At 40.0% G+C, this 27,921-nt stretch overlaps 3 protein-coding genes across 12 annotated transcripts in view; 2 read left to right on the top strand and 1 right to left on the bottom strand.

The window, feature by feature from the left end:
- Window positions 1-199: 199 nt before the first annotated feature.
- Window positions 200-19,646, top strand: LOC108269777 (adenylate kinase 7). Of its 4 annotated transcripts, none has more exons than XM_017475779.3 (18): window positions 202-354; window positions 2,062-2,220; window positions 2,300-2,411; window positions 2,512-2,606; window positions 2,706-2,816; window positions 2,924-3,007; window positions 3,192-3,280; window positions 3,634-3,724; window positions 3,809-3,886; window positions 4,260-4,409; window positions 4,504-4,632; window positions 4,751-4,856; window positions 4,944-5,072; window positions 5,151-5,216; window positions 5,307-5,504; window positions 5,659-5,873; window positions 6,279-6,437; window positions 19,342-19,645. In XM_017475779.3, the coding sequence occupies exons 1-18, from the start codon at window positions 271-273 to the stop codon at window positions 19,423-19,425; spliced, it is 2,139 nt and encodes a 712-aa protein (XP_017331268.1). In that variant the 5' UTR covers window positions 202-270; the 3' UTR covers window positions 19,426-19,645. The 4 variants fall into 4 exon arrangements, with proteins under 4 accessions (XP_047013432.1, XP_017331268.1, XP_017331269.1 ...); XM_017475780.3 differs by lacking the exon at window positions 19,342-19,645 and adding an exon at window positions 6,540-6,840 and having other exon boundaries at window positions 206-354; XM_053682593.1 differs by lacking the exon at window positions 202-354 and adding an exon at window positions 524-613 and having other exon boundaries at window positions 19,342-19,644.
- Window positions 7,748-18,436, bottom strand: ero1a (endoplasmic reticulum oxidoreductase 1 alpha). Of its 2 annotated transcripts, XM_017475784.3 has the most exons (16): window positions 18,197-18,436; window positions 16,018-16,137; window positions 15,834-15,917; window positions 15,543-15,581; window positions 15,377-15,453; window positions 14,511-14,584; window positions 13,835-13,955; window positions 12,993-13,039; window positions 12,877-12,888; window positions 11,263-11,289; window positions 11,084-11,176; window positions 10,715-10,961; window positions 10,129-10,198; window positions 9,960-10,046; window positions 9,717-9,853; window positions 7,748-9,058 (listed from the first exon to the last, which is right to left on the bottom strand). In XM_017475784.3, the coding sequence occupies exons 1-16, from the start codon at window positions 18,314-18,316 to the stop codon at window positions 8,995-8,997; spliced, it is 1,419 nt and encodes a 472-aa protein (XP_017331273.1). In that variant the 5' UTR covers window positions 18,317-18,436; the 3' UTR covers window positions 7,748-8,994. The 2 variants fall into 2 exon arrangements, with proteins under 2 accessions (XP_017331273.1, XP_053538569.1); XM_053682594.1 differs by lacking the exon at window positions 12,877-12,888.
- A 2,365-nt stretch (window positions 19,647-22,011) lies between the features above and the next one.
- samd4a (sterile alpha motif domain containing 4A) overlaps window positions 22,012-27,921 on the top strand; it is a 45,494-nt gene continuing 39,584 nt past the window's right edge. Inside the window, exons 1-3 of one of the 6 annotated variants that reach the window (XM_017475773.3) lie at window positions 22,015-22,645; window positions 22,830-22,942; window positions 24,898-25,410. In XM_017475773.3, coding sequence (XP_017331262.1) covers window positions 25,215-25,410 — 196 coding nt within the window. In that variant the 5' untranslated portion in view covers window positions 22,015-22,645; window positions 22,830-22,942; window positions 24,898-25,214. Of the gene's footprint in view, window positions 22,646-22,829; window positions 22,943-24,897; window positions 25,411-27,921 lie in introns of all 6 variants that reach the window. The other 5 variants (XM_017475776.3, XM_053682592.1, XM_017475774.3 and 2 more) reach the window with 5 other exon arrangements.

The following is a 27,921-nucleotide window of genomic DNA, read 5'->3' as shown; positions in this document are numbered from 1 at the left end:
CAGTTTAACATTGGCGACATTTAATTGTAAAATTTTATTGTGTCGAAAATGTTACTTTTGATTATGCCAGATAAACAAATGAAGCCGTTTATGATGTTTGCCCGACACAGAAATCTCCTTTCTCACTCCCGAAACGAGAGCTGAATCAATTTCGCTTTGTGGAACCGACTCCAAAGCTTGGAGTCGACACTACCCTAAAGCCGGAGTTCGGAGAATCGATTCTTCATGAGTCGACTCGCTGTAGTTGCGCAGCGACGGATCTAACAAAATATGGCTGCCGAAACAGAGAAACATCCACCCAAACGCGTTTTTATCAACAGTTTGGATAAATACACCTCAAAATATATAGGAAAGGTCAGTTGTGTTGTTGTTGTTTTGTTATGTCGAATTGTCATTGATCTTTTGAACTGTCATCGATCTTTGAAGTGAATGAGTAATTAACGAATCTCATTATGGATTAGTTGGTCTGCGCGCGGCACGGAGGAGATTTACTCATTACGTTACTTCCTGTTCCGAAAACACGCCTCGGATAGTAAATACTAAAGTTGTGTCTCAAATGAAGTACTATACACTTACACTATGCACTACCGTCTAGTGTGTGGATTTTAAAAAGGTAATATCATCTCAAATATAACAGTAGCGTTTTGTTTTGGGTTTTTTTTTTTTTTTACTAACCGGAAGTATAAGCCGCTTCCTGGTCGACGGCGCATGACGTCATACGCACGCTAGCATTAGCAGATACGCAGAGTCACCGATAATGACTTTCTTCAATTTACTTTCTGTCAGCCTTACCTTTTATTCCAAACATGACCAGTAGTGGAAAGTCAATCTTTCCTGCCTAAGTAAAAAAAAAAAACTTAAGAGACAGACAGTTTGTAGATGTCAAAAAGTAATTAAACTTTATTGAAACAATAAAGTGAGACAGTCTGCAGAGGGTCCGGATTATACATACACAAACATGTCTTTATATACCTCTCTGAAGCAGTAAAATTATCCCTAGGCAGGGCATTCACCTTTTCTTTCTAGAAACAGACAAATCTCCATCGCCTTAACTAATTATTCGCATCCATGTGATACCTTATATTTGTGGCGCATGCGTAGTCGGTTGTATTTTCTTTAAAAGTTTTACCAAACCTGTTTTTTTTGTTGTTTTTTTTTTTTTACTTTGTCACATAATTCACCCTATAGCCTCATCTTGGTACTTTTCCTCCTGGACTTCTTATCTCTTCTTTTGACACTGATTCGCAAGCTTCGTTTAGAAACCCAGTTGTGGTATGTGTCTAATTTCTCTTTTATTGCCACAAAGTGAAGCAAACACAAGGCACTTAATGTACACACTTCGAATACCACTTGTTAGAAAGTGTTTTATAGTTTTAGATTATGCCTGCTGTGCAGAAGTACGGATTGACACAGAAAACAATTAGGCCTACTCTTTAGTAAGACACAGAGTTCTTCTAACTCAATACACACTTATAACTTGATCGACAAGTGTACTATGAATTTAGATAATGCTCCCCACAAGTAAGTCTTACCTGTTGGGTATACATACCAGATTATACCTGATTAACATATCCAAACATTAGTCAACTTTGTAGTTACACACACTGATTACACTTTACATCCTATAGACCTCAGTCACCATTAGACGGAGGAGAAATCGTCACGTGACTGAAGAAGAAAGTGTGTAACCTCCACGATCTCTAAGGCGGAATTGTTCTGCACGGTCTTTCTCGGTGATGTTTGTTGGTAAATGAGACCTTTTTAGCTGTACTCGTGTTCGACGCACGTGAATCTGAGAAGGGATTTGGCTGAATGAGCGTTGTGATGACGTCACATGACGTATCTTTGCCCGATTCTGCGGTAGAAATTGCAAGCTCCGTCGAATCTCGCGAGTTTGCTTGATTTTGCGTTCATTTCTGTGAATCCTGAAGGGACTCTTTGGGATTTTTCAGTGTTTCTGGTGGGATAGAGGTAGGGTTCATATTTAATAAAAAATAGTGTCATTGCATGACACGCCTCCCTAATGTATATACTTCCGACTTTTCTTTCTTGTGCCTCCAGTTTTTAGCCTCGTGTGTTGTCGGAGCGACCCATGTTTCTGAACAAGTCCAAGATGAACCGGCAAACGAGTCAAGTTCCCGAGAAGGCGTTTATCAAATCGTTGGAACCGTTTCGGGGAAAAACGAGAAGAAGTCCAGTTTTGCAGTAGAAGAATACACTGTGAGTGAAATATCTAAGGCTGTAGTTAACCCGGCGATGTTCCTTTATGTACTACTTTACTTTACTACCGTTTCCATAGAACTTAACACGTGAAGAGCTCTTCCGTCACCTGATGGAGTCGGACGTCGTCGTTTATAACGTTTACAACGAGCGTACCGATCAGATCGAAGAAGCCTCTTGGGCGGTCTCGGGTAAGATATTTTCCAAAAATAAAAATGTTTGTTTACTGATTAATCTAAGGTTTATCTTGAAACCTTTCATCGTGCGGTTTTGTTGCTGTACCATTTAAAGCTCTTCACAAGGACATCGATGCGTTTCCTGGACCAAAGACGTTCATCTTGATCTCCTCGGTCATGACGTGGGCGCAGACTAAGACACTGGATCCGGTACGTATAGAACTGATTAGCCTACGTAGCGTGAACATCATTAGAACTTTCATACGGTCACTTCTTCTGTGTACGTCGTGTTGTTGTTTTGAATTGTAGGACGATCCGGAGATTCATCTTACAGAATGGGACTACAGGAGACGCAAACCGCACGGCAACTTTAAAGATCACATCGCTGTGGAGAAGCTTGTGGTTAAACTGGGAAAATCTGTGAGTGCAGCTGTTTTATTTTGTACTATTTCTTCAAAGTTTTACGTGCTCGTCTCGCTCGCTTTCCTTATCGTTCGAGCTTTACAGTATCGTATCGTACACTTCAGAACCAGTCGCAGTTCTCGACTTACGTGGTTGCATCTGGACTGCAGTACGGAATGGGCGAGCAAGCCTTCCATTTCTTTTTCAAGGTAAATCGAGACGGTTTCACCTTTCACACGTCATCCTTTCACGCCGTACCCGTGTTGCTGCTGTAATCGGGCGTTTTAAGTTTAAGTAGGAATTCGATCATGTATCTTTTTTGACTCACTGATTCACGATTAATCAGCGTCCATCGATGTGTAACCGAGCGTTTGTGACACTGCCCTCTTGTAGACAGCGTGGTTGGGAGAGGAACGGGAAGTGCCGGTCTTCGGAGACGGGTCCAACATCGTTCCTGCTATTCACATCAGTGATCTGGCACGGTCAGTAGTGTTTGGAAAAGCGAACGATTCTTTTCGGAGCGAATTGATTCGTAAGCACAAATGAATCAAAAGTGGCCCTTTTTAAAAAAAAAAAAACAATCAGATCCGACCCCAGGTGAAGGAGCGAATGTGGGTTACTCTACAGATCTTCACTGTCACCTCTTCAATCTTTCTGGATGAAGCCTGTTCAAATCTTCAATGAATCACAACTCATACGATTTGATTCGCTTGTAGTTCAAAAGAATCAAATCACCAAGTGAATCGTGTTAATATGGTGATGTCTTGTATTGTTTCCTGACAGATTAATGACGACTGAACATTTGTTCTGGGTTTTGTTTTTTTTCCCCTCAAAGGATTGTGCAGAACGTAATCGACCGTAAGCCGAAGCCGCGGTACTTTCTCGCAGTGGACGAATCACAGAACACCATTGCTGACATCATCAGAGTGAGTTTCCCTAATGGAAGTAATCATATCTGATATTTTTGACATATTCTCCTGCTTCTCAGTCCTTTTTCGTTTTATTTCCAGGCAATAGCAGTAGCGCTCGGGCCAGGAAAAACCCGAAACGTTCCGAAAGAGGACGTATTTCTCACAGAGGAATTGACGGTACGTGTTTTTGCGAATTATATTAAAAGTGCGATTCTTTTGAAAAACCATGAACGGCAATATCGATGCGATGAAATGGAGTTCTTCAATTTGGTCTCCTGTCTCATATTTTCTGGTCGGGAAATGAGCTCCGCCTCCGGCCAGAACAGAGCTGCTCAGCTCCGCCCCTTTTCCTTAAAAGGCCATTCACAAGGACGCAGCAGATGGAGCGCTAAACATAACTGAGATTTCCTTTAATTACAAAATTAAATAAAAAAAACCCGACTGAATATCTGAACCATTTCGTACAGGAAGTTACTGTATCTATAATTTTGCTAGCCTGTTGTTAATGGCTAAAGTATCGAAGTGTTTTTTTTTTGTTGTTGTTTCTCAGCAAGCAGAAATTGACCATTTGTTCGTCAACCTTCAAATGGAAGCCATTTTCCTCGCAGACAATTTCACTATCAACTGGGTTTCAAAGAAAGGCATTGTGGAGAACATCGACCACGTCGTGGAGGAATACAAGCTCACCCGAGGCCTGCTGGTAAGTGACCTGAGAAAGTGCAGCTGTCGGGCACAAATATCAAACCCTTTTTGCGTTAGTTCTGAGAGATCGATCGATATATTCTTGTCTTCAGCCCGTTCGCATCTGTCTCTTGGGACCTCCTGCGGTCGGGAAAAGCACCGTCGCTGAAAAGATATGCAAGCACTATAAACTGCAGCATGTAAAACTCAAAGAGACCATCGCGGAGACTCTCGCTAACCTGGTACGCGTCACGCCAGTGCGTTTAGAAAGAAGGGAACCTTAACGGGCTTTACTAGGTGAGCACCAGGATTTTCGAAAAGAAATGTTTCCCCCCGATAGAGTGTTGTTTTGTGCTTCAGGAGTCACGTGTCCACGTGGACGAGGCAGAAAACAAAGCGGAGGATGAATCGTGCGGAACCCGGGAGCTTTCTGAGACCCTGACAAGCAACCTGGAAAGAAACGGAGGTAATGAACGTATTAAACTAATCCCTATCCGATTTTTACGTGCAGTATAAACCGGATTTAATGGAGGCGTATCGCCTCTCGATTCAGGTCGGTTGGATGAGCAGTACGTTCTCCAAATCGTGAAGGACAAGCTGAAGACTAAAGCGTGCAGAAATCAAGGCTTCGTCCTGGACGGCTTTCCGAAGTCATATGATCAAGCCAAGGAGCTGTTTTGTGGTAGGACGAATAATTACGTCATTTTAATCTGAACAATCCGTCCCGTTCGGTTTTAACGTCGTTTGTTGTACCGCGCAGCCGAGGATGATCAAGCCAGAGATGTGCGGTCAACCGTCCCTCCATACGACAAGGAAATCGTCCCAGGTGCGTACGGGAACGTAAATGCTGAGAGCTATTCAGTGCTGGTCGTGCTAACACTCTTAACCGAACCCTTTTTTCTTTGTGTGTGTGTAGAGTTTGTGTTCTCTCTGGACGCCACCGATGAGGTCCTGGAGGAACGTGTGTTGAATCTGCCTGAGAGCGTGGCGCAGGGGACGTCACACTCCGTGGAGAAGTACTTCCCGCGTCTGGCCGCGTTCAGGACAAACAATTCAGGGGATGAAACCGTGCTGAAATACTTTGATGAGCTGGAGATTCACCCCGAGCGTATAGGTAGGCCTCAGAGGCAGTGTCATTTTGGAGGATATACTGTACTCAAACAGGGTTTTGTCTCATCCTGGTTTCCAGCACCATCATCGAAACACCAGCTGAGGGAAGATGTTTGGGAAGACCACCAGGTAAAGCTCTCCTTTCTTGTCCATTCTAGAGATGAACAACGATGACCTGGAGAATGTCTTGGTGACGGAGAAGGTGATGGAGAGCGTGGGGAAGGCCAGGAATTACGGCCCCACCACCAAGGATTTGGAGGAAGAGTTGAGGCAGGTAGAGATCAGATTGAGGGAGAAGGAGGAGGCACGCCAGGCTGAAGCCACGCGCAGAAAGGAAGAAGAGGAGCAGCGGGCACAGCAGCAGGAGGAATGGGTACGAACACACACTACACTGGGGCCTGGAGTCATTCGCTAGGGATAGAATGGACAGGAATCTCAGCAGGCAGTGATAGGTCTTGATACTTAAATGTTTAGAAAGACTACGACAAAGATCATCCATCCATCCATTTTCAGTACCAGGGATTCACACGTTACGGATAATTCGGGAATGCCAATCAATGCATACGACGCATGTCCCGGAGGAAACCCCCAAAGCCCGGAGGACATGCGAACTCCGGGCACACGGGGCGGAGTCGGGATTCAAACCCCCAACCCTGGAGGTGCGAGGCAACAGAGTGACAAATCATAGTTGTAATCCGTTCATGTTGTGGCGTGAAACGTTCATGAGACGTTCCGGGTTTCGCCGTCATTCCTGCCTGTGCATGCTTGTGTGCGTCAGATCCGCTGTCTGGAGGACGAGAGGCGACAGGAAGAGGCGCTGTTGATGGCAGAATCCGCTCCTCTCAGGCACTATTTGATGACCAGCGTGTTGCCCACTGTGATTCGAGGCTGCCTCGAGATCTGCGAGGTCCGACCAGACGATCCGATCGACTTCCTGGTAGGTTTTCTCATCCTTTACCTGTGACGTTCTTTCAGTACAGCGCTCATTCATGTACGTATACCGTTTATACGGATCGTATTTTTTACCGTTATGTTTCAGGCCGAATACCTGCTGAAAAACAAACCAGAAGTGCGATCAAACACACCAGCATAAAAGAAGGACCTCGATACGAAGTGAAAACGCGTCGATCGCGTTAACGGATATTTTCAAACGCAAACCTTCGCGCTCGCTAACCGGGAGCGCGGACTCTTTAGTCCGTTCCTTCGCCGTCGTTCGATTCTCGGCTTCTCTTTCGGTTCGTTCAGTCGGGCTGTTAGCGCAAAAAACTTTCCAGGTGCACCGATTCGTTTTCACGCCCGCACTGTGTGACTGCACTGAATAAAGACTGACTTGATCTTGCTATAGTTTGAAGTCTCATTTAATACCGTGCCACCGTCCTCCGTGGTTTACGGTCACTAAAACAAATCGAGTGTTTTTGTTTTTTCTTTTACGTTCACACGAGCCGTCGTGACCCAGATGAGGACGGGGTCCCTTCCGAGTTCCTCCGGTTCCTCTCGAGGTTTCTTCCTCGTATCGTCTCAGGGAGTTTTTCCCTCGTCGCCTGCTCGCTCCTTAGGGACAAATCCACACATTTCAAATCTCTACCCTGTGTTTATATCTTTCCGCGAAGCTGCTTTGAGACAGCGTTCACTGTTAAAAGCGCTACACGAATAAAACGGAATTGAATTGAACCGTATGGTTCGATTTACTTCCTGGTGTAAACAGTAGCAGATTCTATTTAATATATAAAATATTAGTATGTTTAGAAATTGAATTTAAATATGATAAAACAATTTATGGAGATTAGATATTAAGATCAATTTATTAATAGACCATCCAATTAAAAGAACAAGTCCATCTCCTGCTCACTGGCTGCTGGATCATTCGCCGGATCCGACAAGACGTAGGCTGGATATTAAAATGAAGACAAAGTCATTCACACACACACGATCGTATCTCATTAAAAGCGTTTCCGTGCTTAGTTCGCAATCCGTTTATCCGTAGAACATCTCCACGACGTCTTCTGTAAAAGCTGCGCTGAAAGTTTCCTCCAGGTTTCAAAGCTTCCGTGCGTCCCAGATCGTAGTATGTCGAAACTATCCCAAAGGTACCCAGGCGGTCTACTATTTCCGCTCGATTCTTTTGGTAGTGTCGATCCGTGCATACTTTTTTCCAGCCGAACGGGCGGTCTCAGCGTGCTTCATAAAGACTCTTAAGCTGCTTAAATCGGTTTCTGGAACACGTGTCAACTAAAACCATCCGCCAAATGAACGTATGGATAGAATTTTATTAAGGAATGAACACGTTTACATGGCTGTTGTCAAATTGCGGTAGAAAAAAAAAAAAAAAAAAAAAGACAATATATTACTATCACACACAAAAAAAAGTCACAATACAGGTTCTCTCACATCATCTGTATGCGTATGTAAATGTGTTTACTGTTTACTTCCCGTCCCATGTTATAGTCCTTTAATATATTATTTTTGTAAAGATGATGTATCCGTTCAAACGTACAACTAAATATCACAATACGTAACGCGAACAGTGGACATGAAGTACGGTGATACGAAGAAACAAACAAAAACCACGATAGTTTAAAGTGTATGCGATAGAAAAATCACCCAAAAATGATCTTTATTCGTCAACAGCGCCTGACTCCAGAATGACAAGTTTCATTTCCACATCCGTCGTCTCGGATCGGTTTCAAAAACTTTTGACTTTTAAATCCCTGAGAGAATTTTTATTTATTTATTTATTTACTTATTTATTCATTTATTCTTGAATCCTATCTGGGAGTAGTCGTAATTCTCATTTTCCCTCCGAACTTCATTGCGAAATACATTCCATCGATAAGCCATAGTGCAAATTGTGCTAAGTGATCAAATTTAACCCTCGGTCATTAAAGTGCTCGGGGTGTTCAGGGGTAGCCGTATCGCCAAGGTCTCGGACAGATGTGCACGTTTCGAAGGATGTCTCGCTAGCTCAGAGACTTTCAACTGTAAAGTTCCTCATGATTTTCAACCCCGCTTCCCGAGTCTAGCTTAAACGAACAGTTGGGCCAAAAAAGACTTCTTTTTTTTTCTCCTCGTTTTCGTCACGCCAATTGTAACCGAACGTCCAAGACATGTTTGTTGGTTGAAGTTTTCTTCCGTAGCTGATCGAGCTAAACAAGTGAGCATCACACCTAAACGCACCGAAAACGACACGACCAGCATCGAGTGACACCGAGCCATGTGCTGAGAAAGCATGCGATTCAGCTTTGAAATGTCCGTCAGTACTGTTTTTACTTCTGCGACGACCTTATTTATTTATTTATTTATTTTATTTCTTCCATTTTAATAGATAATAACAACGTGTCTGAAAGCACATAAACGAGTCTGGTTCAAATACTTGACGTGCTAAACTGGTAGCTACAATCTTCTCCCGATTCCCGTAGAAAACTAAAGAAGCAAAACTTGGAGCGTCGAACACGTCTCGGTGGATAGACAGCAATCAGGAACGGGCCGAGATCGCCTTATTGCTTGAGCTGTGATAACAGTTTCCGGAAGTTCTTCAGTTCTCGAATACTTGTTGAGATTCTAGGGGGAAATGTCATTTTAAAAAAAATATATATGTAATAATAATAATTTTTTTTTTTAAATCAACATATAGCTTATTAGTAACATGAAGGTTCTCTTTACTGATTTGACACATTAGTTAACATGAACAAACCATAAGCAACGTTTTCCAAGTAACTAACACTTTTCTAAATAATAATAATAATAATAATTTCTTTTTAAAAACAACAACTAAGCCTAATAATTAAGACCAGCATTAAAGGTTGATGTTCATCACTGTTTACCTGTTCGGTTTACCTTGTATTGTGGATGCTACACAGCATTTAAGTGTTTATAGTTACATTTAAAGTATGTGTTCATTAATAAATTTAAATCTGTAGTCATTGGCGAGCTGATGTAGTACGAAAGGAATAAAACACCACGGGACGTGCTGTTACAGAAAAATAATCAACTTCCGATCGGTAAGTGTAAGTCCGCTTTGTGTCACGGATTATTTTCCCTATAACAGCGTGTTCCTCTGTGCTTCATTGCTTATTTAAGGTTAAATAATATTAGTTCATAGAACCTCAATGTGAGGTGCTTTTAAGGTAAATGATCTGTTATTTAACTGATATAGAAGTGAAAGTATCTAGAAATAAAACAATTTTTTAAAATGTAAAAAGTGCGAAAGCGTCCGTACCTCCCGAAAGCGTTGAAGAGGGAAACGATCTCCTGCCGGCTGAGCTGGAAGGACGGTTTGGCGCTGCCGGACTGAGGAAGTGTTTCAATTTGCTTCTCCGAGAACAGGATCTTCAGAGCCGTGCCTAAACCCTGGGTCTAAACGAGAAATACGTGACTGACCGTCAGACATCGAGCACGTGACGTGCGTCGATATCCCGTTCGAATCAGTCGAGGGAACGGGGGACATTTCTGGTACTCGTACCTGCAGTTTGCCCCACAGCCTACACTTGAAGCATCCTACACAGTCCATGATCCTGGAGATGTTCTTAAAAGTCCGCCTGAAGTCATCCTGATGAACAGATGAGTAACGGATCAGGGGATCACAGTGCACTTCATTTTACTTGAACGAACTGTGGGTGCCGTGTACTGACTTTTAATTTTGCCGCTTCGGTCTTATCGCCTGCAAACAGCGTGGTTTCATCGAAATGCAACGGGAAAGACCTGGAAACGACACGGTTGTTGCTTTTAAAACGTGCACGTTTAGTAATCACGTGAATGAAATGACATCGTGATATTTAAATGAACTGCTCCTGTGTCGGTTATCCATGCCGAGGGTCCTTCCTGTAACTCTCTCTTTCAAACCTTCTTCCACTTTCCCCGAAATGGTGAACAACAAAGGAACTTTCGAAGGAGTTGGAGGCATCATCCGCCATTAACAGAGACCTACATCACCACGGGCTGAAAGGCTGTCGTGCAAGGAACACGCCACTACTCTAAGACCGGCTTTAAAAATGCTAGAAGTTCGCAGGTGATCGGCACAACCCCAAATGTTGTATTCCTTACTACACTACTAAGCGGTTAAGAATGATCTCCTCGACAAGTTTGCCTTAAATAATATCATAATTGATTATTAAATGGTATTTAAATATGTCTTTGAAAATGAGAACATTAAAAAAATAAATAAATAAATTGTGATACCATGAATTTAATTTTGGAAAAATCTACCCATCCTCTTACTTGGCCACACGGAGGAGCCCTACGAGCAGCTCTTTAATCTGCTCGTCTTGTTCTGCCTCTCCTGTGTAAAGATGGACGGATGGACGCTCGAAGAAAGGCAGGACTTTAACCAGGGCACGGAGCTCGATCAGATAAAGGAAATAGAGGTTCCTCAGACGCTTGGGTCCTTCTCCTTTCGTCAGTTCTTCATCAAACCTCAGCTGGAACTCGGTGACGTTGGGACCCCACTTCCTCTCAAACCAGTTATCTGATCAATAACAAACAGGACGCGACGTTTGACGGTACTACATAAGAGACTGTAACGGACTCCGCCTATATGTAAATTATATGTAAATGTGAACATTTGGATAGAACGTTGACGTGACTCACCATCCAGCAGATACCTGGCGCTCAGGTGCACATTTATACTCGCGTGCAGTCCTGAGACGAGCCTGAAGAAAGCTCTTTTCTCCACACACAGACCTACGTACAGGGGGAAAGCACGTTAAAGAACAAGACACGTGCGCTTGCGCACACACACACACACACGCATGGCAAGTGCTGCTTACCTTCCAGCCATTTGTAGAATCCCCTTCCTAAAATACAAAAAGAGCTTTACAACCGGATTCTCAATTACACCAACATTTACTACATGTAATATAAATGAATACAACCTTTACTTTCAACTTTTGAAACGTTTGGACAGTTAAGACAACCTTTAGAATTTTACTATGTTTGAGACAAGCTCGATAAATGTATGTTAAAAAAACATCAATGAAGTCTTTTGAACATCAGGACAGTTCAGACAACGTGAAGTTTCCAACAATTAAGCGTTAGAAGTTTGGAACAGTTAAGACAATCTATAGAACTTTATGTAAAAATAATCGATGTCGACGTTTTGAATTATAATTACTTTAAGTGACTGTAGGCATCCTCTAGAGGTTTCTAGTGGCAAGTAAGAAAAATGTTTACAGAACTTTTTGGAACACTTGTTAAACTTGACAAACCGAAGACGATCGTTACAAATTCATGTTAAAAATATTTTGTCAGCTTTTAGAACTTTACAGTTAAAACTTTCCAACGATTAAGACAAGCTCTAGAGCTTTATGTTAAAAAAATATTAAGTCAGCCTTTAGAACTTTAAGACAACTTTAAGGTGACCTGTAAACTTTACAACAATTGAAACGAGCTTTAGAGGTTTACGTTTAAAAAAAAAAAAAATTAAGTCAGCCTTTAGAACTTTAAGACAACTTTAAGGTGACCTGTAAACTTTACAACAATTGAAACGAGCTTTAGAGGTTTATGTTTAAAAAAAAAAAAAATAATTAAGTCAGCTTTTAGAACTTTGGAACAATGATGTCAACCCATAGAAATGTATATATATTTAAAAAAATTTTTGTCTGCCTTTATTTTTTATGACTAGTACTATAATTCTCCAGAGGTTTATAACATATGTCAACTTTACGAACTTTGGAACAGTTATATCAGCCTTTAGAAATGTACAGTTAAACTTTCCAACAATTAAGACAAGCTTTAGAACTTTATGTTAAAAGAAGATTAAGTCAGCTCTAGAACGTTAAGACAATTAAAAATCATCTTTAAACGTAACGACGACCGAAACGAGCTTTAGACGTTTATGTTAAAAACGTCAGCCTTTAGAATTTAGAAATTTAGAGATGCCAACCTATAGAAATGTATATCAAATAATGAAGACAAGCTCTAGAACTTTACATTTAAAAAAAAAATGAGTCAGCCTTTAGAATATTAGGACGGTGATTAGAAAATGATGTTAAAAAAATACTGTCAGGCTTTACAACTTTACAGTTCAAATTTACAACAATTAAAAGACAAAATTTCGAACTTAACATTTAAGGAAAAAAAAAAAACCGAGTCAGCCTTTAGAATATTAGGACGGTTAAGACTTAAGAACTTTACAAAAATGAATACAAGCTTTAGAAGTCCATGTTAAAACTTTAAAAACGAATAAACCAACCTATAGGAATGTATGTAAGATCAATTATGTAAAAGTTTTTAAGTCAACCTCTGCAGGTGTATGACAAATAAGTCAACTTTTAGAACTTTAGAGCAATTGTGCCAACCTAGAACTTTACAATCAAAAGAACCTTTAAGACAATTAAGCCAACGTTCAAATGAATGCAAATGTACAGAGCCGTCTTCCTTACCTTCACTATCTCCTGCAACACAAACAGGAAAGCTGAATTAACAAAAGATTCGCATTTGCGAACGCCGAAAAATCACTAAACATACAGTCTAATATTAAAGATTTTTAAAGTCTTACCACTGCTCGACACCAGAGGGTTCAGTGGTCGTTTAACTGTGTATGGTCTGAAAAAGTAATACCAAAATAACTCAGTAAACCTACAATACGTCATATTGTAAGTGTATAATTTTCGGCTGCTTTCATACATTATTGCCACGCAAACAACAGGACAACCGCAGGAGATAGAACGTGTTGAGTAATTCTCAGCACCGACGTGACACTCTCATGGTGGTGTGTGGTGCTGCTATGAGTCTAACACATGCACCGGTGGTGGGTGCTGAAATTTAACGTACGTTAAAGTGTCAGAATCTGACCAAAAAGGAACAGTGCAAGGTCAGACACTAATTAGAGCTCAATTAACATACAGTGTGAATGGAAAAAGATGAACTGCCGTCTCCAGTACACTCACCATGTGGTCTAATAAACTGGCCAGGAAGTGTGCACGGTGTTTATAACCACCAGTGAAACTGATGCACTTAATTCAATCATGTAAGGTAAGTAAAGTATTAAACAGGAGAATGCATGCTGTTACAGGAAAATAATAATAATAAGAAGAAGAAGAAGAAGAGTTACTGTTACTACATGAATGTGGTACTTAAAATGTTTTATTCGTCTTATAATCCAAAAATTTGCCGTTATATCATATCATGGAATACCTGCGAAGCAAGTACACATTGAACCCCCAGTCGTCCCAGAATAACTTTGATTCGATGTAGAACTGTGTGTAAAAGTCTTTTCCTGCGCTTTTGCACTCACTTGCCCCGACACTGATTCTAATCTAAACCGCTGAAACAAACAGCTTTCCTGTGCCAGATAAACGACGTGTTCGCTCATCTTTACACCACATACTGTGACCTTACTTGAAACAGTTCTCTTCATATATACTGTTCCAGATCTGCCAGGCCTCGGGTCCCTTATATCCAGTGTATCGCTCGGGGTTCAGGAGGAGATCGACATACTGCGAATCCGGAGAATCTTCATCTGGGGGAAATAACCGAGTTAATAAAGACGCTCTGGGAAGACAGATGAAACGAGGCGTTCGAGTCTGTCATACGGGAGCAAAAAAATAAATAAAAAAAATCGGAATGTTAAAAACCATTAAATTCTTCATTAATGAAAAGTACTGTAAATGATGATGATTCGGCATTAACACTCGCCTGTGCTTATTCGTTTCGGACGAACTTCCGTGAAATCCGAAAGTTGTTAATCTCGGATCAGATCCGCAAACGAAATCTGACTCGTTGAATCTTTTGTGCAAACCGAATGACTGGATCTGGATTTCTCGATATCGGATTTCGAGGAGGTTTTAAGTTAAGTCGCAGATAAAGAAATAACATGTCCAGGAGCGCAACAGTTCAAATAAAGTACAACGGGATTTTTGGATACACGGTCATTTCTTAACTGGAATTCTAACACTCGTTCTTAAAATAAAAAAATAAAAAAAGGATTCAAGAGTCAAATATAAACAGATCTCGGACAGGCAGTGGATAATAATAGCTCGGTTTCTATGCAAATGTCTTTGCTCTGCTAAATTACCATCGTGCATGCAAAAACGGTCGGCCTCGTCGTCGTGCCGGTTCCACTCGAGCAGAGCTTGCCGGGTTTCATCACTGTACGACACAAACTCGGAGTCAGAATTTACACAACACACACACACACACACAAAAAAGCCTAGTCTCCATGAGAAACATGAAACATGACGTTGCATTATTTGATTAGATGACCGTCAACGAGGAATAAATTTACAGAATTGTACATTTCAGGGGAAAAACGTCCTCAGAACGCTGCGAATTAGAAAAGGCAGAGAGAAAAACACAACAGAATTTTACAAGAGAAACCCTAGCGTTCGGCGGGGGAACAGGACTGCAATTATTTTCCAGATGTGCGCAGTCAATAAAACACCGAAGAGAAATATTCTAAGCAGCTGTTGCGACCAAACAGACCACAGTCCTGCCCATTTGGTCTGCATTATTTGCAATCCTCGGGTCAAAGTTCACCGAAAGTGCATTCGTCGGGTCCAGCGTCCTTTCCCCTTCAGTGAATCGGCTTTTCAGACAGACAGCGACTTTTGTTGGCTTTTTAAAAAAAATTTATTTATTTAATTTGTGTGATGAATTCATCATTGTATTTGCAATTAGCAACTTGGTTAACACACCAGCCGTTTTACTGAAGCTTTGTAATATGACCCGGTGTTATGACTTGAAATGTACTCACCCACCGTCAACACCCGGTATGCACACTAACTGAATGAACGACGGGAAAGTAGATTTTGATCCACAGGCGACTCCGAGTCATGGATACACTTGCGCTACTTCTACGCAAACATTATCTGTAGAGATTAAACAGCCCGTGTGTACGTTTCAAGTTCTGTGTTATGTACAGTATAATTCCCCGTTGTTTACCTTAGAGAGCTATTGACAGCGCCGAGCTTTTCTGCCATTTCACACTCCTTTGTGTGCTGGTTGGCCTCTAATGAATACTGTTCACACACACACACAGCCATTAAATACAGTCTCCACAGTACTGATTGTCAAAGCGAGGTAGTTCATTAGCTAGCTTGGCCCGTACCTTGTAGCTGCTGGATTTCAGCCCCTCAGGTACTTCATTCTGTACATAAATTATATAATACGTTATACCAACAAAGAAGTACAATCTTTTATTCTTTATATTTATCTACTAATATATATATTATAGTGTGATTAAGACAACATACAAAGCCTCCTTCACTAGAACTGACAGGTACAGAGGCCACGCCTCCTTCACTAGAACTGACAGGTACAGAGGCCACGCCTCCTTCACTAGAACTGACAGAACTTTGATACAGTGTATACTTTTAAAAGGACGAGTGAAAAGACTCACAGGTGTGCATGGTTTAACGGCACAGTCTCGGAGACCACAGTGGCCGCTGTCTGTCCAGAACGGACACGGGTTATTTAGGTTCACCTGAGTAGTAGAAGGTTAGTTGTACAGGAATAAACGCTACAGCAGATCATCCATGACAACAAAAGGGTTCAAGTTCAGAATGTCCAGTAAGGCATCCCACCTTATAGAACCTGAAATAATCCGACGAAAGGAGTTTCTGAAGTTGGGGGAAGAGCTTCTCGTTGTTGAACTCATCGATTGTTTCCACATCGCAGGCGCAGTCGTCCAGACTACCGGTGACCTAAGATGGACAATAAGCAGGCACCCGAATAAACATTTACATTCCATTTAGTTCCAAACCAATTCCACTACACGGATAAGCAGTACCAAGCGTTACTAAAATGTTATTGTTTACACTTTGTCGATTAAAATTTTACTATAACTACAACTACTCCTACTATTACTAAAACTACTACTACTCATAATGCAACTACTACTACTAATACAACTACTCCTACTACTCATACTACAACTACTACTACTACTACTACTAATACAACTACTACTACTACTCATACTACTCATACTACAACTACTACTACTACTAATACAACTACTACTACTACTACTACTCATACTACAACTACTACTACTAATACAACTACTACTCATACTACAACTACTACTACTACTAATACAACTACTACTACTCATACTACTCATACTACAACTACTACTACTACTAATACAACTACTACTACTACTACTACTCATACTACAACTACTACTACTAATACAACTACTACTACTCATACTACTCATACTACAACTACTACTACTACTAATACAACTACTACTACTACTACTACTCATACTACAACTACTACTACTAATACAACTACTACTCATACTACAACTACTACTAATACAACTACTACTACTACTACTCATACTACAACTACTACTAATACAACTACTACTACTCATACTACAACTACTACTACAGCAACTACTCCTACTATTACTAAAACTACTACTACTCATAATACAACTACTACTACTAATACAACTACTCCTACTATTACTACTACTAATACAACTACTACTACTACTCATACTACTCATACTACAACTACTACTACTACTAATACAACTACTACTACTACTACTCATACTACAACTACTACTACTAATACAACTACTACTCATACTACAACAACTACTACTACTAATACAACTACTACTACTCATACTACAACTACTACTACAGCAACTACTCCTACTATTACTAAAACTACTACTACTCATAATACAACTACTACTACTAATACAACTACTCCTACTATTACTACTACTAATACAACTACTACTACTACTCATACTACTCATACTACAACTACTACTACTACTAATACAACTACTACTACTACTACTCATACTACAACTACTACTACTAATACAACTACTACTCATACTACAACAACTACTACTACTACTACTACTACTCATACTACTCATACTACAACTACTACTACTACTAATACAACTACTACTACTACTACTCATACTACAACTACTACTACTAATACAACTACTACTCATACTACTACTACTACTAATACAACTACTACTACTCATACTACAACTACTACTACTAATACAACTACTACTCATACTACTACTACTACTAATACAACTACTACTACTACTACTACTAATACAACTACTACTACTACTCATACTACAACTACTACTACTACTACTCCTACTACAACTACTACTACAGCAACTACTACTACTATTACTAGTAAATTATTAGTAAAACTACTACTACTACAACTATTACTACTACTATTATTACTAAAACTACCACTATTATTAGTAAAACTACTACTACTCATACTACTACTATTATTATTACTAAAACTACTCCTACTACTCGTACTACAACTACTACTACGACGACTACAATTATTAGTAAAACTACTACTATTATTACTAAAACTACTAGTAGTACTAGTACTATTATTAGTAAAACTACTGCTACTGTTACTACTCATACTACTACTATTATTATTACTAAAATTACTACTACTCATACTACAACTACCGTTATTACTACAACTACTCCTACTATTATTACTAAAACTACTAGTAGTACTACTACTATTATTAGTAAAACTACTACTACAACTATTACTACTACTATTATTATTATTACTAAAACTACGACTAGTACTACTACTATTACTATTATTGCACAATCTCACTGAACCTGGAACTAACATAAATAGGAATTAAGACAGAAATATGTGACTCCTAGTTGAATTTTGTGAGTGTAGGTGGAAGGTGTTACTCACCTTGCAGAAACACCTGTGTGCAGCAGAGCTTCCCAAACTGCCTGAGACAGGAAACACAAGCACACTGCAGTGTATATAAAATAATAACAGTCTCATCTTCCTGCAGTGATCTGCAAACATAAATACTGAGGTCTGAACTCAAGCAATCTCTTATAAGATGGAGTTTAAAATGTGTTATCTCTGAGTGTATGTGTGTGTGTGTGTGTGTGTACGATGCGTCATTACACGTTTGATTTCAAGCTTCTGTAACTTCCTGTTTCCTACGTGAACGACGTGAAGGACGTGTCTCGTGATCCTAAACCGAATCTGCTCCCTATTGGACACTTAGTGCACTACACTGGGTGTTCAGAAGCCTATGTAGTGCACTTAGGTAGGGAGAAGTGAGGTTTTTTAGGACTTTGCCCTAGATAACGGGATGAATTCAAATACATTTCCATCCACTAATACTGGCACCATTATATGGTAAATATGAGCAAAGAAGGCTGTGCAGAATTGTCTTTACTGAGATTTTATTTCTAATTATTGACTCCTTCTCAGCAATAGTTAAGTGCAGATTACATGTTTGTAGCGTTAACTCAACTTAATGTGTCATGCGTTCATTTCGCCACAAGATGTCGCCGAAGACGAAAGTTTATTTTAGTTGCAGCTATTCTTACAGTATATAAGTATTCCTTGTATTGGAACTTTTTCATATATTTACATTTTCTTAATGCAGTTGAGGCTTCGTATGATTTAAAATCTAATAGAAACTGACACTTTTAATCAAACCAAAAAAATCATCAAATATTTTAATGCTGTAATTAAAAGATTTACTTCACTGTTAAGTTTGCTGGAATATGATTTCTTTACTGTTTTATCAAGAAGAAAAAAATTATGCAGCTTTTCAGTGTAGAATCTATCATAAAACTAACAATATTAATTTTAGTAAATTCCTCAGTTAATATGCTTCAAATTAGGGATAGAAATGAATTTTAAAAACGTAGAATTTTGGTTATGGCTACAGAGCGGAAAGAAATTATTTTGAGGAATGTCTTTATTGTTAATGAATATGTTTCTGCTCTGGTTTCCAATATGTGGTTCTTCTCCAATCTGTTGCCACAAAGTTGGAAGAACACAATCATACAGGATGTCTTTGTATGCTGTAGCATTACAGTTTCCCTTCACTGGAACTAAGAGGCCCAGACCTGTACCAACATAACAATACATTGTGCTCAAGGCGAGGTCCATGAAGACATGGTTTTCCAAAAGTTGGTGTGGAAGAACTCGAGTGTCCTGCACAGAGACCTGACCTCTGTGAACTGGAACGCCGACTACACCCCTGACCCTGTGCTTATCTGAACAGATCCCCACAGCCATGCTTCAAAAATTTAGACTCCACATCAATGTAATGCCGTTGAAATAGGATGTCCACATACTTTTGGCTATATTGTGTGTGTGTGTGTGTGTGTGTGTGTGTGTGTATATATATATATATATATATATATATATATATATATATATATATATATATATATACATATATATATATATCAGGAAACAAGTTTTATTTTAGGGATATAAGATATAATGTGATTGTGCCTAGTGGGTGCTACTTAAAGTTCATTAAAGTTCATTAAAGTTGCTTCATTAAAGTTGCTAAGTTTAAGAATGCAAATTAAATAAACATATTACAAATGGGTGTTGATATTTTTTGCATTAGTGCAGTTTAAGAATAGACATTTTCCAAAAAAAAGAAAAAAAGAAAAAAAGAACATCTTAAAAATGACTGAAATAACTCAAATCAATGTTTCTATCTGTAATGTCTTACTTGTAGTAAGTGCAGATTGCAATTAACTCTACCTTGGCTAATCTTATGTGAAAGCAATGTGTAAATTTAGTCACAAGATGGCGCCAAAGACCAAAATGTATCTTATTATTAAAGCCTATGTAATCGAAGTGTCGTTCCAGTTTACACCACTTAGCTAATGTTAGGTTGAAGTTCACTTCTTACTTTGCATAGTTCAAAACATGTTCCATGCCCACTTGACAGTAAAGTGAGGAACTGGATTTGGTGAATGATTGCGTTTGAGAAAAATACAGTCATTCGATTTTTGGCTGAGCTACTGTATATTTACAGTATATTTTTATTGTATGTATATGGAGCAGAGGAACGTGGAACATGAGCAGCACTGGAGACTTGGATCACCAATGAGGATCCTATACTGCTCGGTAGCCTTGTGTGTTTCGGTGACAAGGAAAATATGGGCATTGCTGTACAACAAATCTAAACCCAAGCAAATTTCAAACCCAGCTTAGGTTCAAACTGATCTAAAACTCCTAATAATATCACCAATCAGATTTTTCCTGAAGGCGAATTAGCTTTGGGTCAGAAATATGTTGGAATGGATGAGAATTGTGTATATAGATGCAGAGGAACAAGGGATTTCGTGCCTTATAGAACAATACATGGTTTCTCAGTAGTCCTGTTTCATCACACGCAAAATTAACATAAATCAACTTACCTTTTTTTATATATACATTATTCCACCATTATTTTATGTCACCAGTTATGATTAGAACACATAATGTATTTGTGGGTCATGTTATGAAAATAGCATTTAGAGACGTCAATGTGACCCAGTTCAGTATATTGAGTGTGGTATTGGGACTGGGTCAGTATCGGATTGGATTTGGCACATTTTCTGATCCAGTTCACTGGTTTTATTCAGTGAAAGTACGTAATGTTTACTAACAAGCCACCGATATTACATACAGATGTTGTATGAATATACAAACAAAAATAGTTTTCGCATAACTTGGATCTATAACGGTGAGCATGTTAGGTATCGGATCAAGTATCAGCTTTCAATCAAAACCCAGAGCTCTGATATCACATCAGCATTGCATCAAAAATAAAATAAAGTGTAGAATCAGTCTTAATTAAGCAACATATCGTTGTTATGCTGGGGAATTTTTAATTAGGGTACTTTCTTGTGGTCTTATGAAAGTGGGACAGTGGTAGATCAGCAGTGGTAGATGTTCCTCTACTAGTGAGTGGAAAAACAAAAAACAAAAACAAAACAGGGCTTCCGTAGAGCTACTGCTGGAATCTAGAGCAACACCGATAACCTTCGACTGGTCATCTCTTTATTTGGACAGGATCCGGGATCATTTAAGATCTCCATCATCTTAAAGAATCCAAATGGACTAACAAAGAGTCCAAATCCAATCCAGGTGAGCAGTATAACTGAACATCTATCAATAAACAACTTGTTACAGAAGCCACGTGCCATGTTTTTGTGAGTAGAGTGGTATTTAACCTCTCGTGATCTCCTGTGCCTCATGATCTGCACTAACAACTATTTAAACCCATGACGTACTTGGAAACTGGGATGAATTACGTGTTGTAGTAGTTTTTTTACTAGACACACTTACAACTTTGCAGGTGAAGGCAGGATATGTACTGAACTTTTACGCCCTTGTGCATTTATACGGATGGGATGACAATAATACCTTGACACTACTACTTAATGGCGAGAAAGTGTGCTGTAATGAACTTCAGATTAAAACCAGGGGTCAAATCTTAGTGGACATAGATGCCTACTACTGGAAGGAATTTGTCACTACGGTATCCCTTATACAATGAAGAACTCGAGGGGGGTATCAAATGGATCCTAAATATAATGCTGTCCTTTTGTATGCCTTTCTGATGTAGAAGATTTCTTGGGTTGAAGATAGAAATGGTGGACAGTGTTGTATCTACATACAAGCAAACAGGGACATGGTGTAGCCCTCACTCTTAAACTTAAATCTGCCCCCCCTCAAGATTTCATCTGACACACTTCGACTGTTCTATCGTGATATAATCCCAAGCCTTTCTATGGCTAATTCCAGGTCAGTGGTCTCAGTGTGATCTGTTCCTGTAACTCCATTCTCTATTTTGGTGCTTGCGTGTGCTGCCAAGCCCCTGACGTAATGCTCCCTGTTAATGATTCGCATGTGGGAAGCAAAAGCAATGCTGAGTCTCTCCTCTGGACTGGAGGGAGGAAGAAGGGGAAAAAAAGAAAAGGGGAGAGAAGAAGAAGAAGAAGAAAAAAAGAGAAAAGAAACCCAAGCAATGCCGAGTCTTTGCTCTGGACTGGGGGCAGAAGAAAAGCAAAAGCAAGCCTGAGATTCTCCACTGGGACTCTTAAGGAGTTTGGGGGGGGGGGAAGAGAGAGAAATGTTAGGACTCCTTTCTGGACTTTAGGGAGGAAAAGCGAGGGAAGGAACGCAGGAGAAGTAATGCAACGCTGGTCTTCTGGTCAGGAGTGTAAAGGAGAAAATAGAGCAATGCTGGGTCTGTTGTCTGGACTGAGAAAACTTGGTCAACATGGCCAAACCCTGGAGTGAGCCTGAGTGAGTTGGGGCTTTTTGCTCCACTCCTAATTCAAACACAGCACTTTGGATACATGCATACCGGACCTCAATGTGGGTAACATTATTATTATTATTATTAATATTATTATTGCTATATATTGGATTTGATTTATTATACTATACTACTATCTCTACTTCCCCTACCTCCAGTTCAATCTCTCTCTCTCTTTTATAAAATATAACATATTATCCAGATGCCTCTCTCTCTCTCTCTCTCTCTCTCTGGCGTCCATAGGTAGTCAATTTTAAGTCAAAATAGCCTGTATATGGGGAAATTATAGACATATTTGTCCTGAGAGTCAGCAGCTTTACTGAGTCCTGGACGCCTTCTGTACAGGAAATAAACGGGTAAGAGCTCTTTCCTCACAAACATTTTCTCCGGCTGTAAATGCAGTAGCAGATGATATATATTTTTAAAAATAAATGCAGAATGATTGTTAGAAACGTACAACTATCTCCTGTCTTCTGGGAGCAGTTTTATTTCCCGAACGCGTTAAAGAAGGACTTGTTTGTATTGGTGTATTAGTGTGTGTGTGCTAACCTAGTGTAACCCAGGGTAGGAGCTTTCCTACGGTTGTTCTGAGGTGATTTTTTTTCCCCCCCGGCGAATTTTCTCGAAATTAACAAACCCAAAGCGAAAAAACATTCGTGTTTTAAACGATTCATGGTGTTATGTTTTTAATCTTGAATTTCCGCACTAGTTTTTCTGTAATGCTCACGAGCGGTTCCCAAACCGAAGCCTGACTGACTGACTGACTGACTGAAGCCTGGGTTTATTTTTATCGATGCTAATAATTTTAGCTTCGGAAAGAGAGGACACGATAAATGGCGGTGTTGTGACAGGATTAGATGTAGATATCTGACTGGAAATGTCGAACCTGGTCTGCTTTCATACCCAGGTTAAACAAGATGACAGCCTCTGACACGCCGAGGAATCTGTGCCTGTGTGTATAGTGTGTGTGTGTGTGTTCAGTGGGGATATCACGATTATCGTTTGTGCAATACTAACAGTCACGATATTCAAAATAATATCATCTGCCTAAGATGATAAAGTTCCTTCCAGACTGTCTTCTAGAGTTCGCTATATTGGATCATCCATCCATCTTCTATACCGCTTTATCCTTTTCAGGGTCACGGGGAACCTGGAGTCTATCCCAGGGAGCATGGGGCACGAGGCGGGGTACACCCTGGACAGGGTGCCAATCCATCATAGGGCACACAATCTCACACACACACTCACACACCCATTCATACACTACGGACACTTTAGACACGCCAATCAGCCTACCGTGCGTGTCTTTGGACTGGGGGAGGAAACCGGAGTACCCGGAGGAAACCCCCGCAGCACGGGGAGAACACGCAAACTCCGCACGCACAGGGCCACGGTGGGAATCGACCCCCCGACACTGGAGGTGTGCGGAGAACGTGCTAACCGCTAAGCCACCGTGCGCCCCTATATTGGATGATATTAATATATTAATAAATTAATATAATAAAACACAATGAGCTGGGTGTGCAATTATAGGAAAATAATAATAATAATAATAATAATAACATAAGATGTGCGATGCTTAGTGTCAGGTCATTGATACCATAAAGTGTTCTATTACTTTCATACCGTAAGATTTTTATTAAAAGAATGACAAGTGATAGTTTTTAAAAAAGACTGTTTATAGTTACACTGTGAAGCACCCACAAAACAAGTTAGTTCATATTATCACTTATAACATCTATAAACAGTCCTTACTACGTCGCTCAGCCCTCCCTCGCGTACGTTTCCTCCCTCTTAATGTTAATAAGACAAAAATGCAGCTCGTCATGTTCCGGAGAAGAAGACTTGGCAAAAGTAACAGGTTTACCTCAGACTCTTACAACAGTGACACTGGAGACTCCTTCCAAACACGCGAAGTAAACGTCTCCTCAGAAATGTCATCGTAATAATTAACGACGACACACTTTTTTTTTTTTTTTTTTTTTTACTTTTAAAAGAAAATAAAAAATCCGTTCATGTGGATTAGTATCTGTGTAAGTTGTTACTGTAGAAACAGCAACACATTGGAATGAACGCATTAATATTACGCTGTGTTATAAAGAGCTGGTGTTTTAAAATAATAATAATAATAATAATAATAATAATTCAAACATTTTAAGCAATCATATTTGAGAGTTAAAGAATTAGAGTTAAAGAATTGGATTGAGATTTGAGGGAATATGTGCAATAATCAATCAGAAAAGTGTCTATCTGTCCATCCATCTATCCATCCATCTATGGGCTCTAACCATCTGTCACTTCTTCTTTGCAGATCGAAGGTGTTCCTGGTGAAAAATGCCAGCAGCAGTAAATCTACATTAACGCAGGACAGCCATCACGGAGTGTTGTCGTTGGGTTATCACTTATTGCCAAAACCTTGGAGGAGAACACCATCTGGTATCAGAACATAACCGAGGATGACGAGACAACACTCGAGTCCTCATTAACGTCGCTCGACAGCAAGACTTCACAACCGACAAGTCGGAGCTTTTCCAGGATCCGTCTGTGAAGCGAGTCCCCACCACATTGAATACATCCGTTCTTCTCATTAAACCCACGTCACAGTCTTCAAGTGCGGTCCACCAGACCATGATGTTTCGTGACCAGGTGGGCGTCTTGGCCAGCTGGTTCAAAGGCTGGAACGAGTGTGAGCAGACCGTAGCTCTGCTGTCACTGTTGAAGCGGGTGAGTCGGACCCAGGCTCGGTTCCTGCAGCTCTGTCTGGAGCATTCGTTAGCTGAGTGCACAGAGCTGCACGTTCTTGAAGTGGAAGCCAACAACCCAGGTCAGTACAGCATGCTTGTGTCGGTTGAATCTGCCTAGAATCTTCACTAGGAAAAGCAAGTGTATTGAGATCACTATGACGTTCTTCAGATCCTCAAGGCTGACAGCTGGTCGTTTATCAACAGCTCGATAGGGAAGATATCAGGTTTGAGCGGAGCATCATATCACACGGTCTCATCAACGGCGTAATAATAATGCAGTTGGGCATAAATACGGTAGACAGAAAAGTTCAAACCAAACCAAACAATAAATAAATAAAAATCCCTCAAAACTTAGTCCTTAGTGGTCTAGAGTGTTGCTTGAGAAGACACTGTGGCCATGGAAACAAAAACCTTGGTAACCAAATCATCTGATTAAAAACGTGTAGCGGTGTCTGGTCTACTGATGAGCAGATTAGAAATGTAATCAGCTAAAGAGATATCTTGGGGTTTATATTATCTCAGCGGTGTTGTGGTGATATACTGTATCTATACCGTATATACAAAACACACACACACACACACACACACACGTGTGAATATCAGATTGATTCCAGAGTGTTCAGTGAAAGAGCCATAACGTACTCCTCGTCTAACACCACATGTCTCAGCTGATGGACTACAGGATTTCGTAAATTCGATTTTGTTCCACGGAACCGCACCCCATTTTAACTCCGTTATAAAGATGAACTCGTCAGCAGGTGTATAGAGATTGGAAACGAGGATGTGCTCGGGCCACGATTTGTTGTGCCACGAAGATGTGCGATGAATTTGGCCGTTGATGGTTTGACTACACGGGTGTGTACGTGTACGATGCGGTTTTGCATACGTCCGGCCTCCCTAGAGCGATGTGGAGCTCTGGAGAGTTTGCAAATCACTGCATTTGCATGCTTGTATGTATTTCTAACCTCCTGAGTTCGTCACTCGTTACCGGATGTGTGTGTTTATATGTGACGGGCTTCACCCGGCCGGGTCTTGTTAGCCAGACTTACCTGTGTCAGCAAGTAGCTCCTGCCAGCTTCCTCTGACTCACTTGAGAAAGAAGTGTGACTCTGCTGTAACGGTACTTTTCTGCACCAGTGGCGTGCAGTCCCTAGTTTCACTATGAGAGCTTTAGTGAATGTGTTTCGGTGGATCTGTCAACACATTAAGAAAACTATTCAGATGTGCTGGATCAAGTGCTATTTTATAAGCTACAAGCCATGTTGTTAAATTAAACCAAATTGTGCAGCGATTAACGTGATAACTACAACCAGGACGCTCGTATGTTCATTCACAATATACTAGACTCCTATTAAATAATCATCTCATTTATATATAATTCATGGACAGTATAATGTTACATTGCAATACATTCTTTCCTTCTTCAGTCCACATTTTCCCTTGTTTTTGGTTGTTTTTTTTTTTGGTCCCGCTTGTGTTTAAAGGTCTAGACGATATTGAAATCTCGAACACGCCTACTCGCATCTTCGGAGGTGTGAACTACATGCAGCTCATTTAAATAATCGGATCGGCGAGCCCGCGGAAATCAATTTACGCAGGTGCTTAACCCGTTTTTGAATACACGTAACGTTCCACGGATAAATATCGACATAACTTTTGGACTCAAGTCACACACTCTGAGTGGGGTCCTATATATCTAACTATCTAACTATGTCAATATTAAAAAGAAATAGTAGTTACTATAAACTAAAAGGTGACACATAATTTATATAATTATTGTCGTGATACCTTAATATAAAGTAGCCTAAAAGAGCTCGTCGGAAGTTAATCTATTGACAGGATGCTGTACGCTAAAATGTCTAACTGTATACGTTTACCGTAGTGTATCGTAAAGCTGAGCTTGAAAACTTTCTAGCTACAGGTTTGTGATGTCGTTCGATTGATTTTTTCAGTAAAAGGTTGAAAATGAGTACGCTTAGGAATGTCTTACGGAATACAAATGTAAGCTAATCGGTTGTCTTGATGTTTCGCCTCCTTACCGTAGAAATTTAGCTTGCTAACTTATAGCTAGATATACGTCATTACTAACTTTAGATCGCTTCAGGGAATGCATCTAAATTCGTAGCAAATCTAAACTCTTAAGAGATGTGACGGCAAGAATGACAACGAATAGCGAGTACTTTTAGTTTTTAATCAAGGCTGCTCGTACTGTGACTAGCTAGGTGTTAGCATTTCTGACCAGACGAAACTAGCCGAATACCATCAGGCTAGTTAACGTTTGCAGAGTTAGCAATAAAGCTGTTGTTAGTTAGCCTTAGCTAATGTTTTGTTAATGTTCTTTGGTGGAAGAAGCACTAAAGTACCAAACGTAAATTGTATTTTACCGTTTAACAAGGAGCATGAGGGACAGACTCGTTACTGTGAAAAGTTATAACTGTAATACTTCCACAGAACGTACCGTTTCATTTTCTGGATTAAATTAACGAATGTACACATGTATAAAATTTGCATCGAAAGGATTCGTTTTTCACATCATTTAAATATATTTTAAAAATACACCTTGCCATGTTAATAAGCATTTGGTCAACAGT

This window comes from Ictalurus punctatus, chromosome 9 (assembly GCF_001660625.3).
Source record: "Ictalurus punctatus breed USDA103 chromosome 9, Coco_2.0, whole genome shotgun sequence".
NCBI classification, from domain to species: domain Eukaryota; kingdom Metazoa; phylum Chordata; class Actinopteri; order Siluriformes; family Ictaluridae; genus Ictalurus; species Ictalurus punctatus.
The sequence above is the reverse complement of the archived record's forward strand: the minus strand, read 5'-3'. Positions and strand labels throughout refer to the sequence as shown.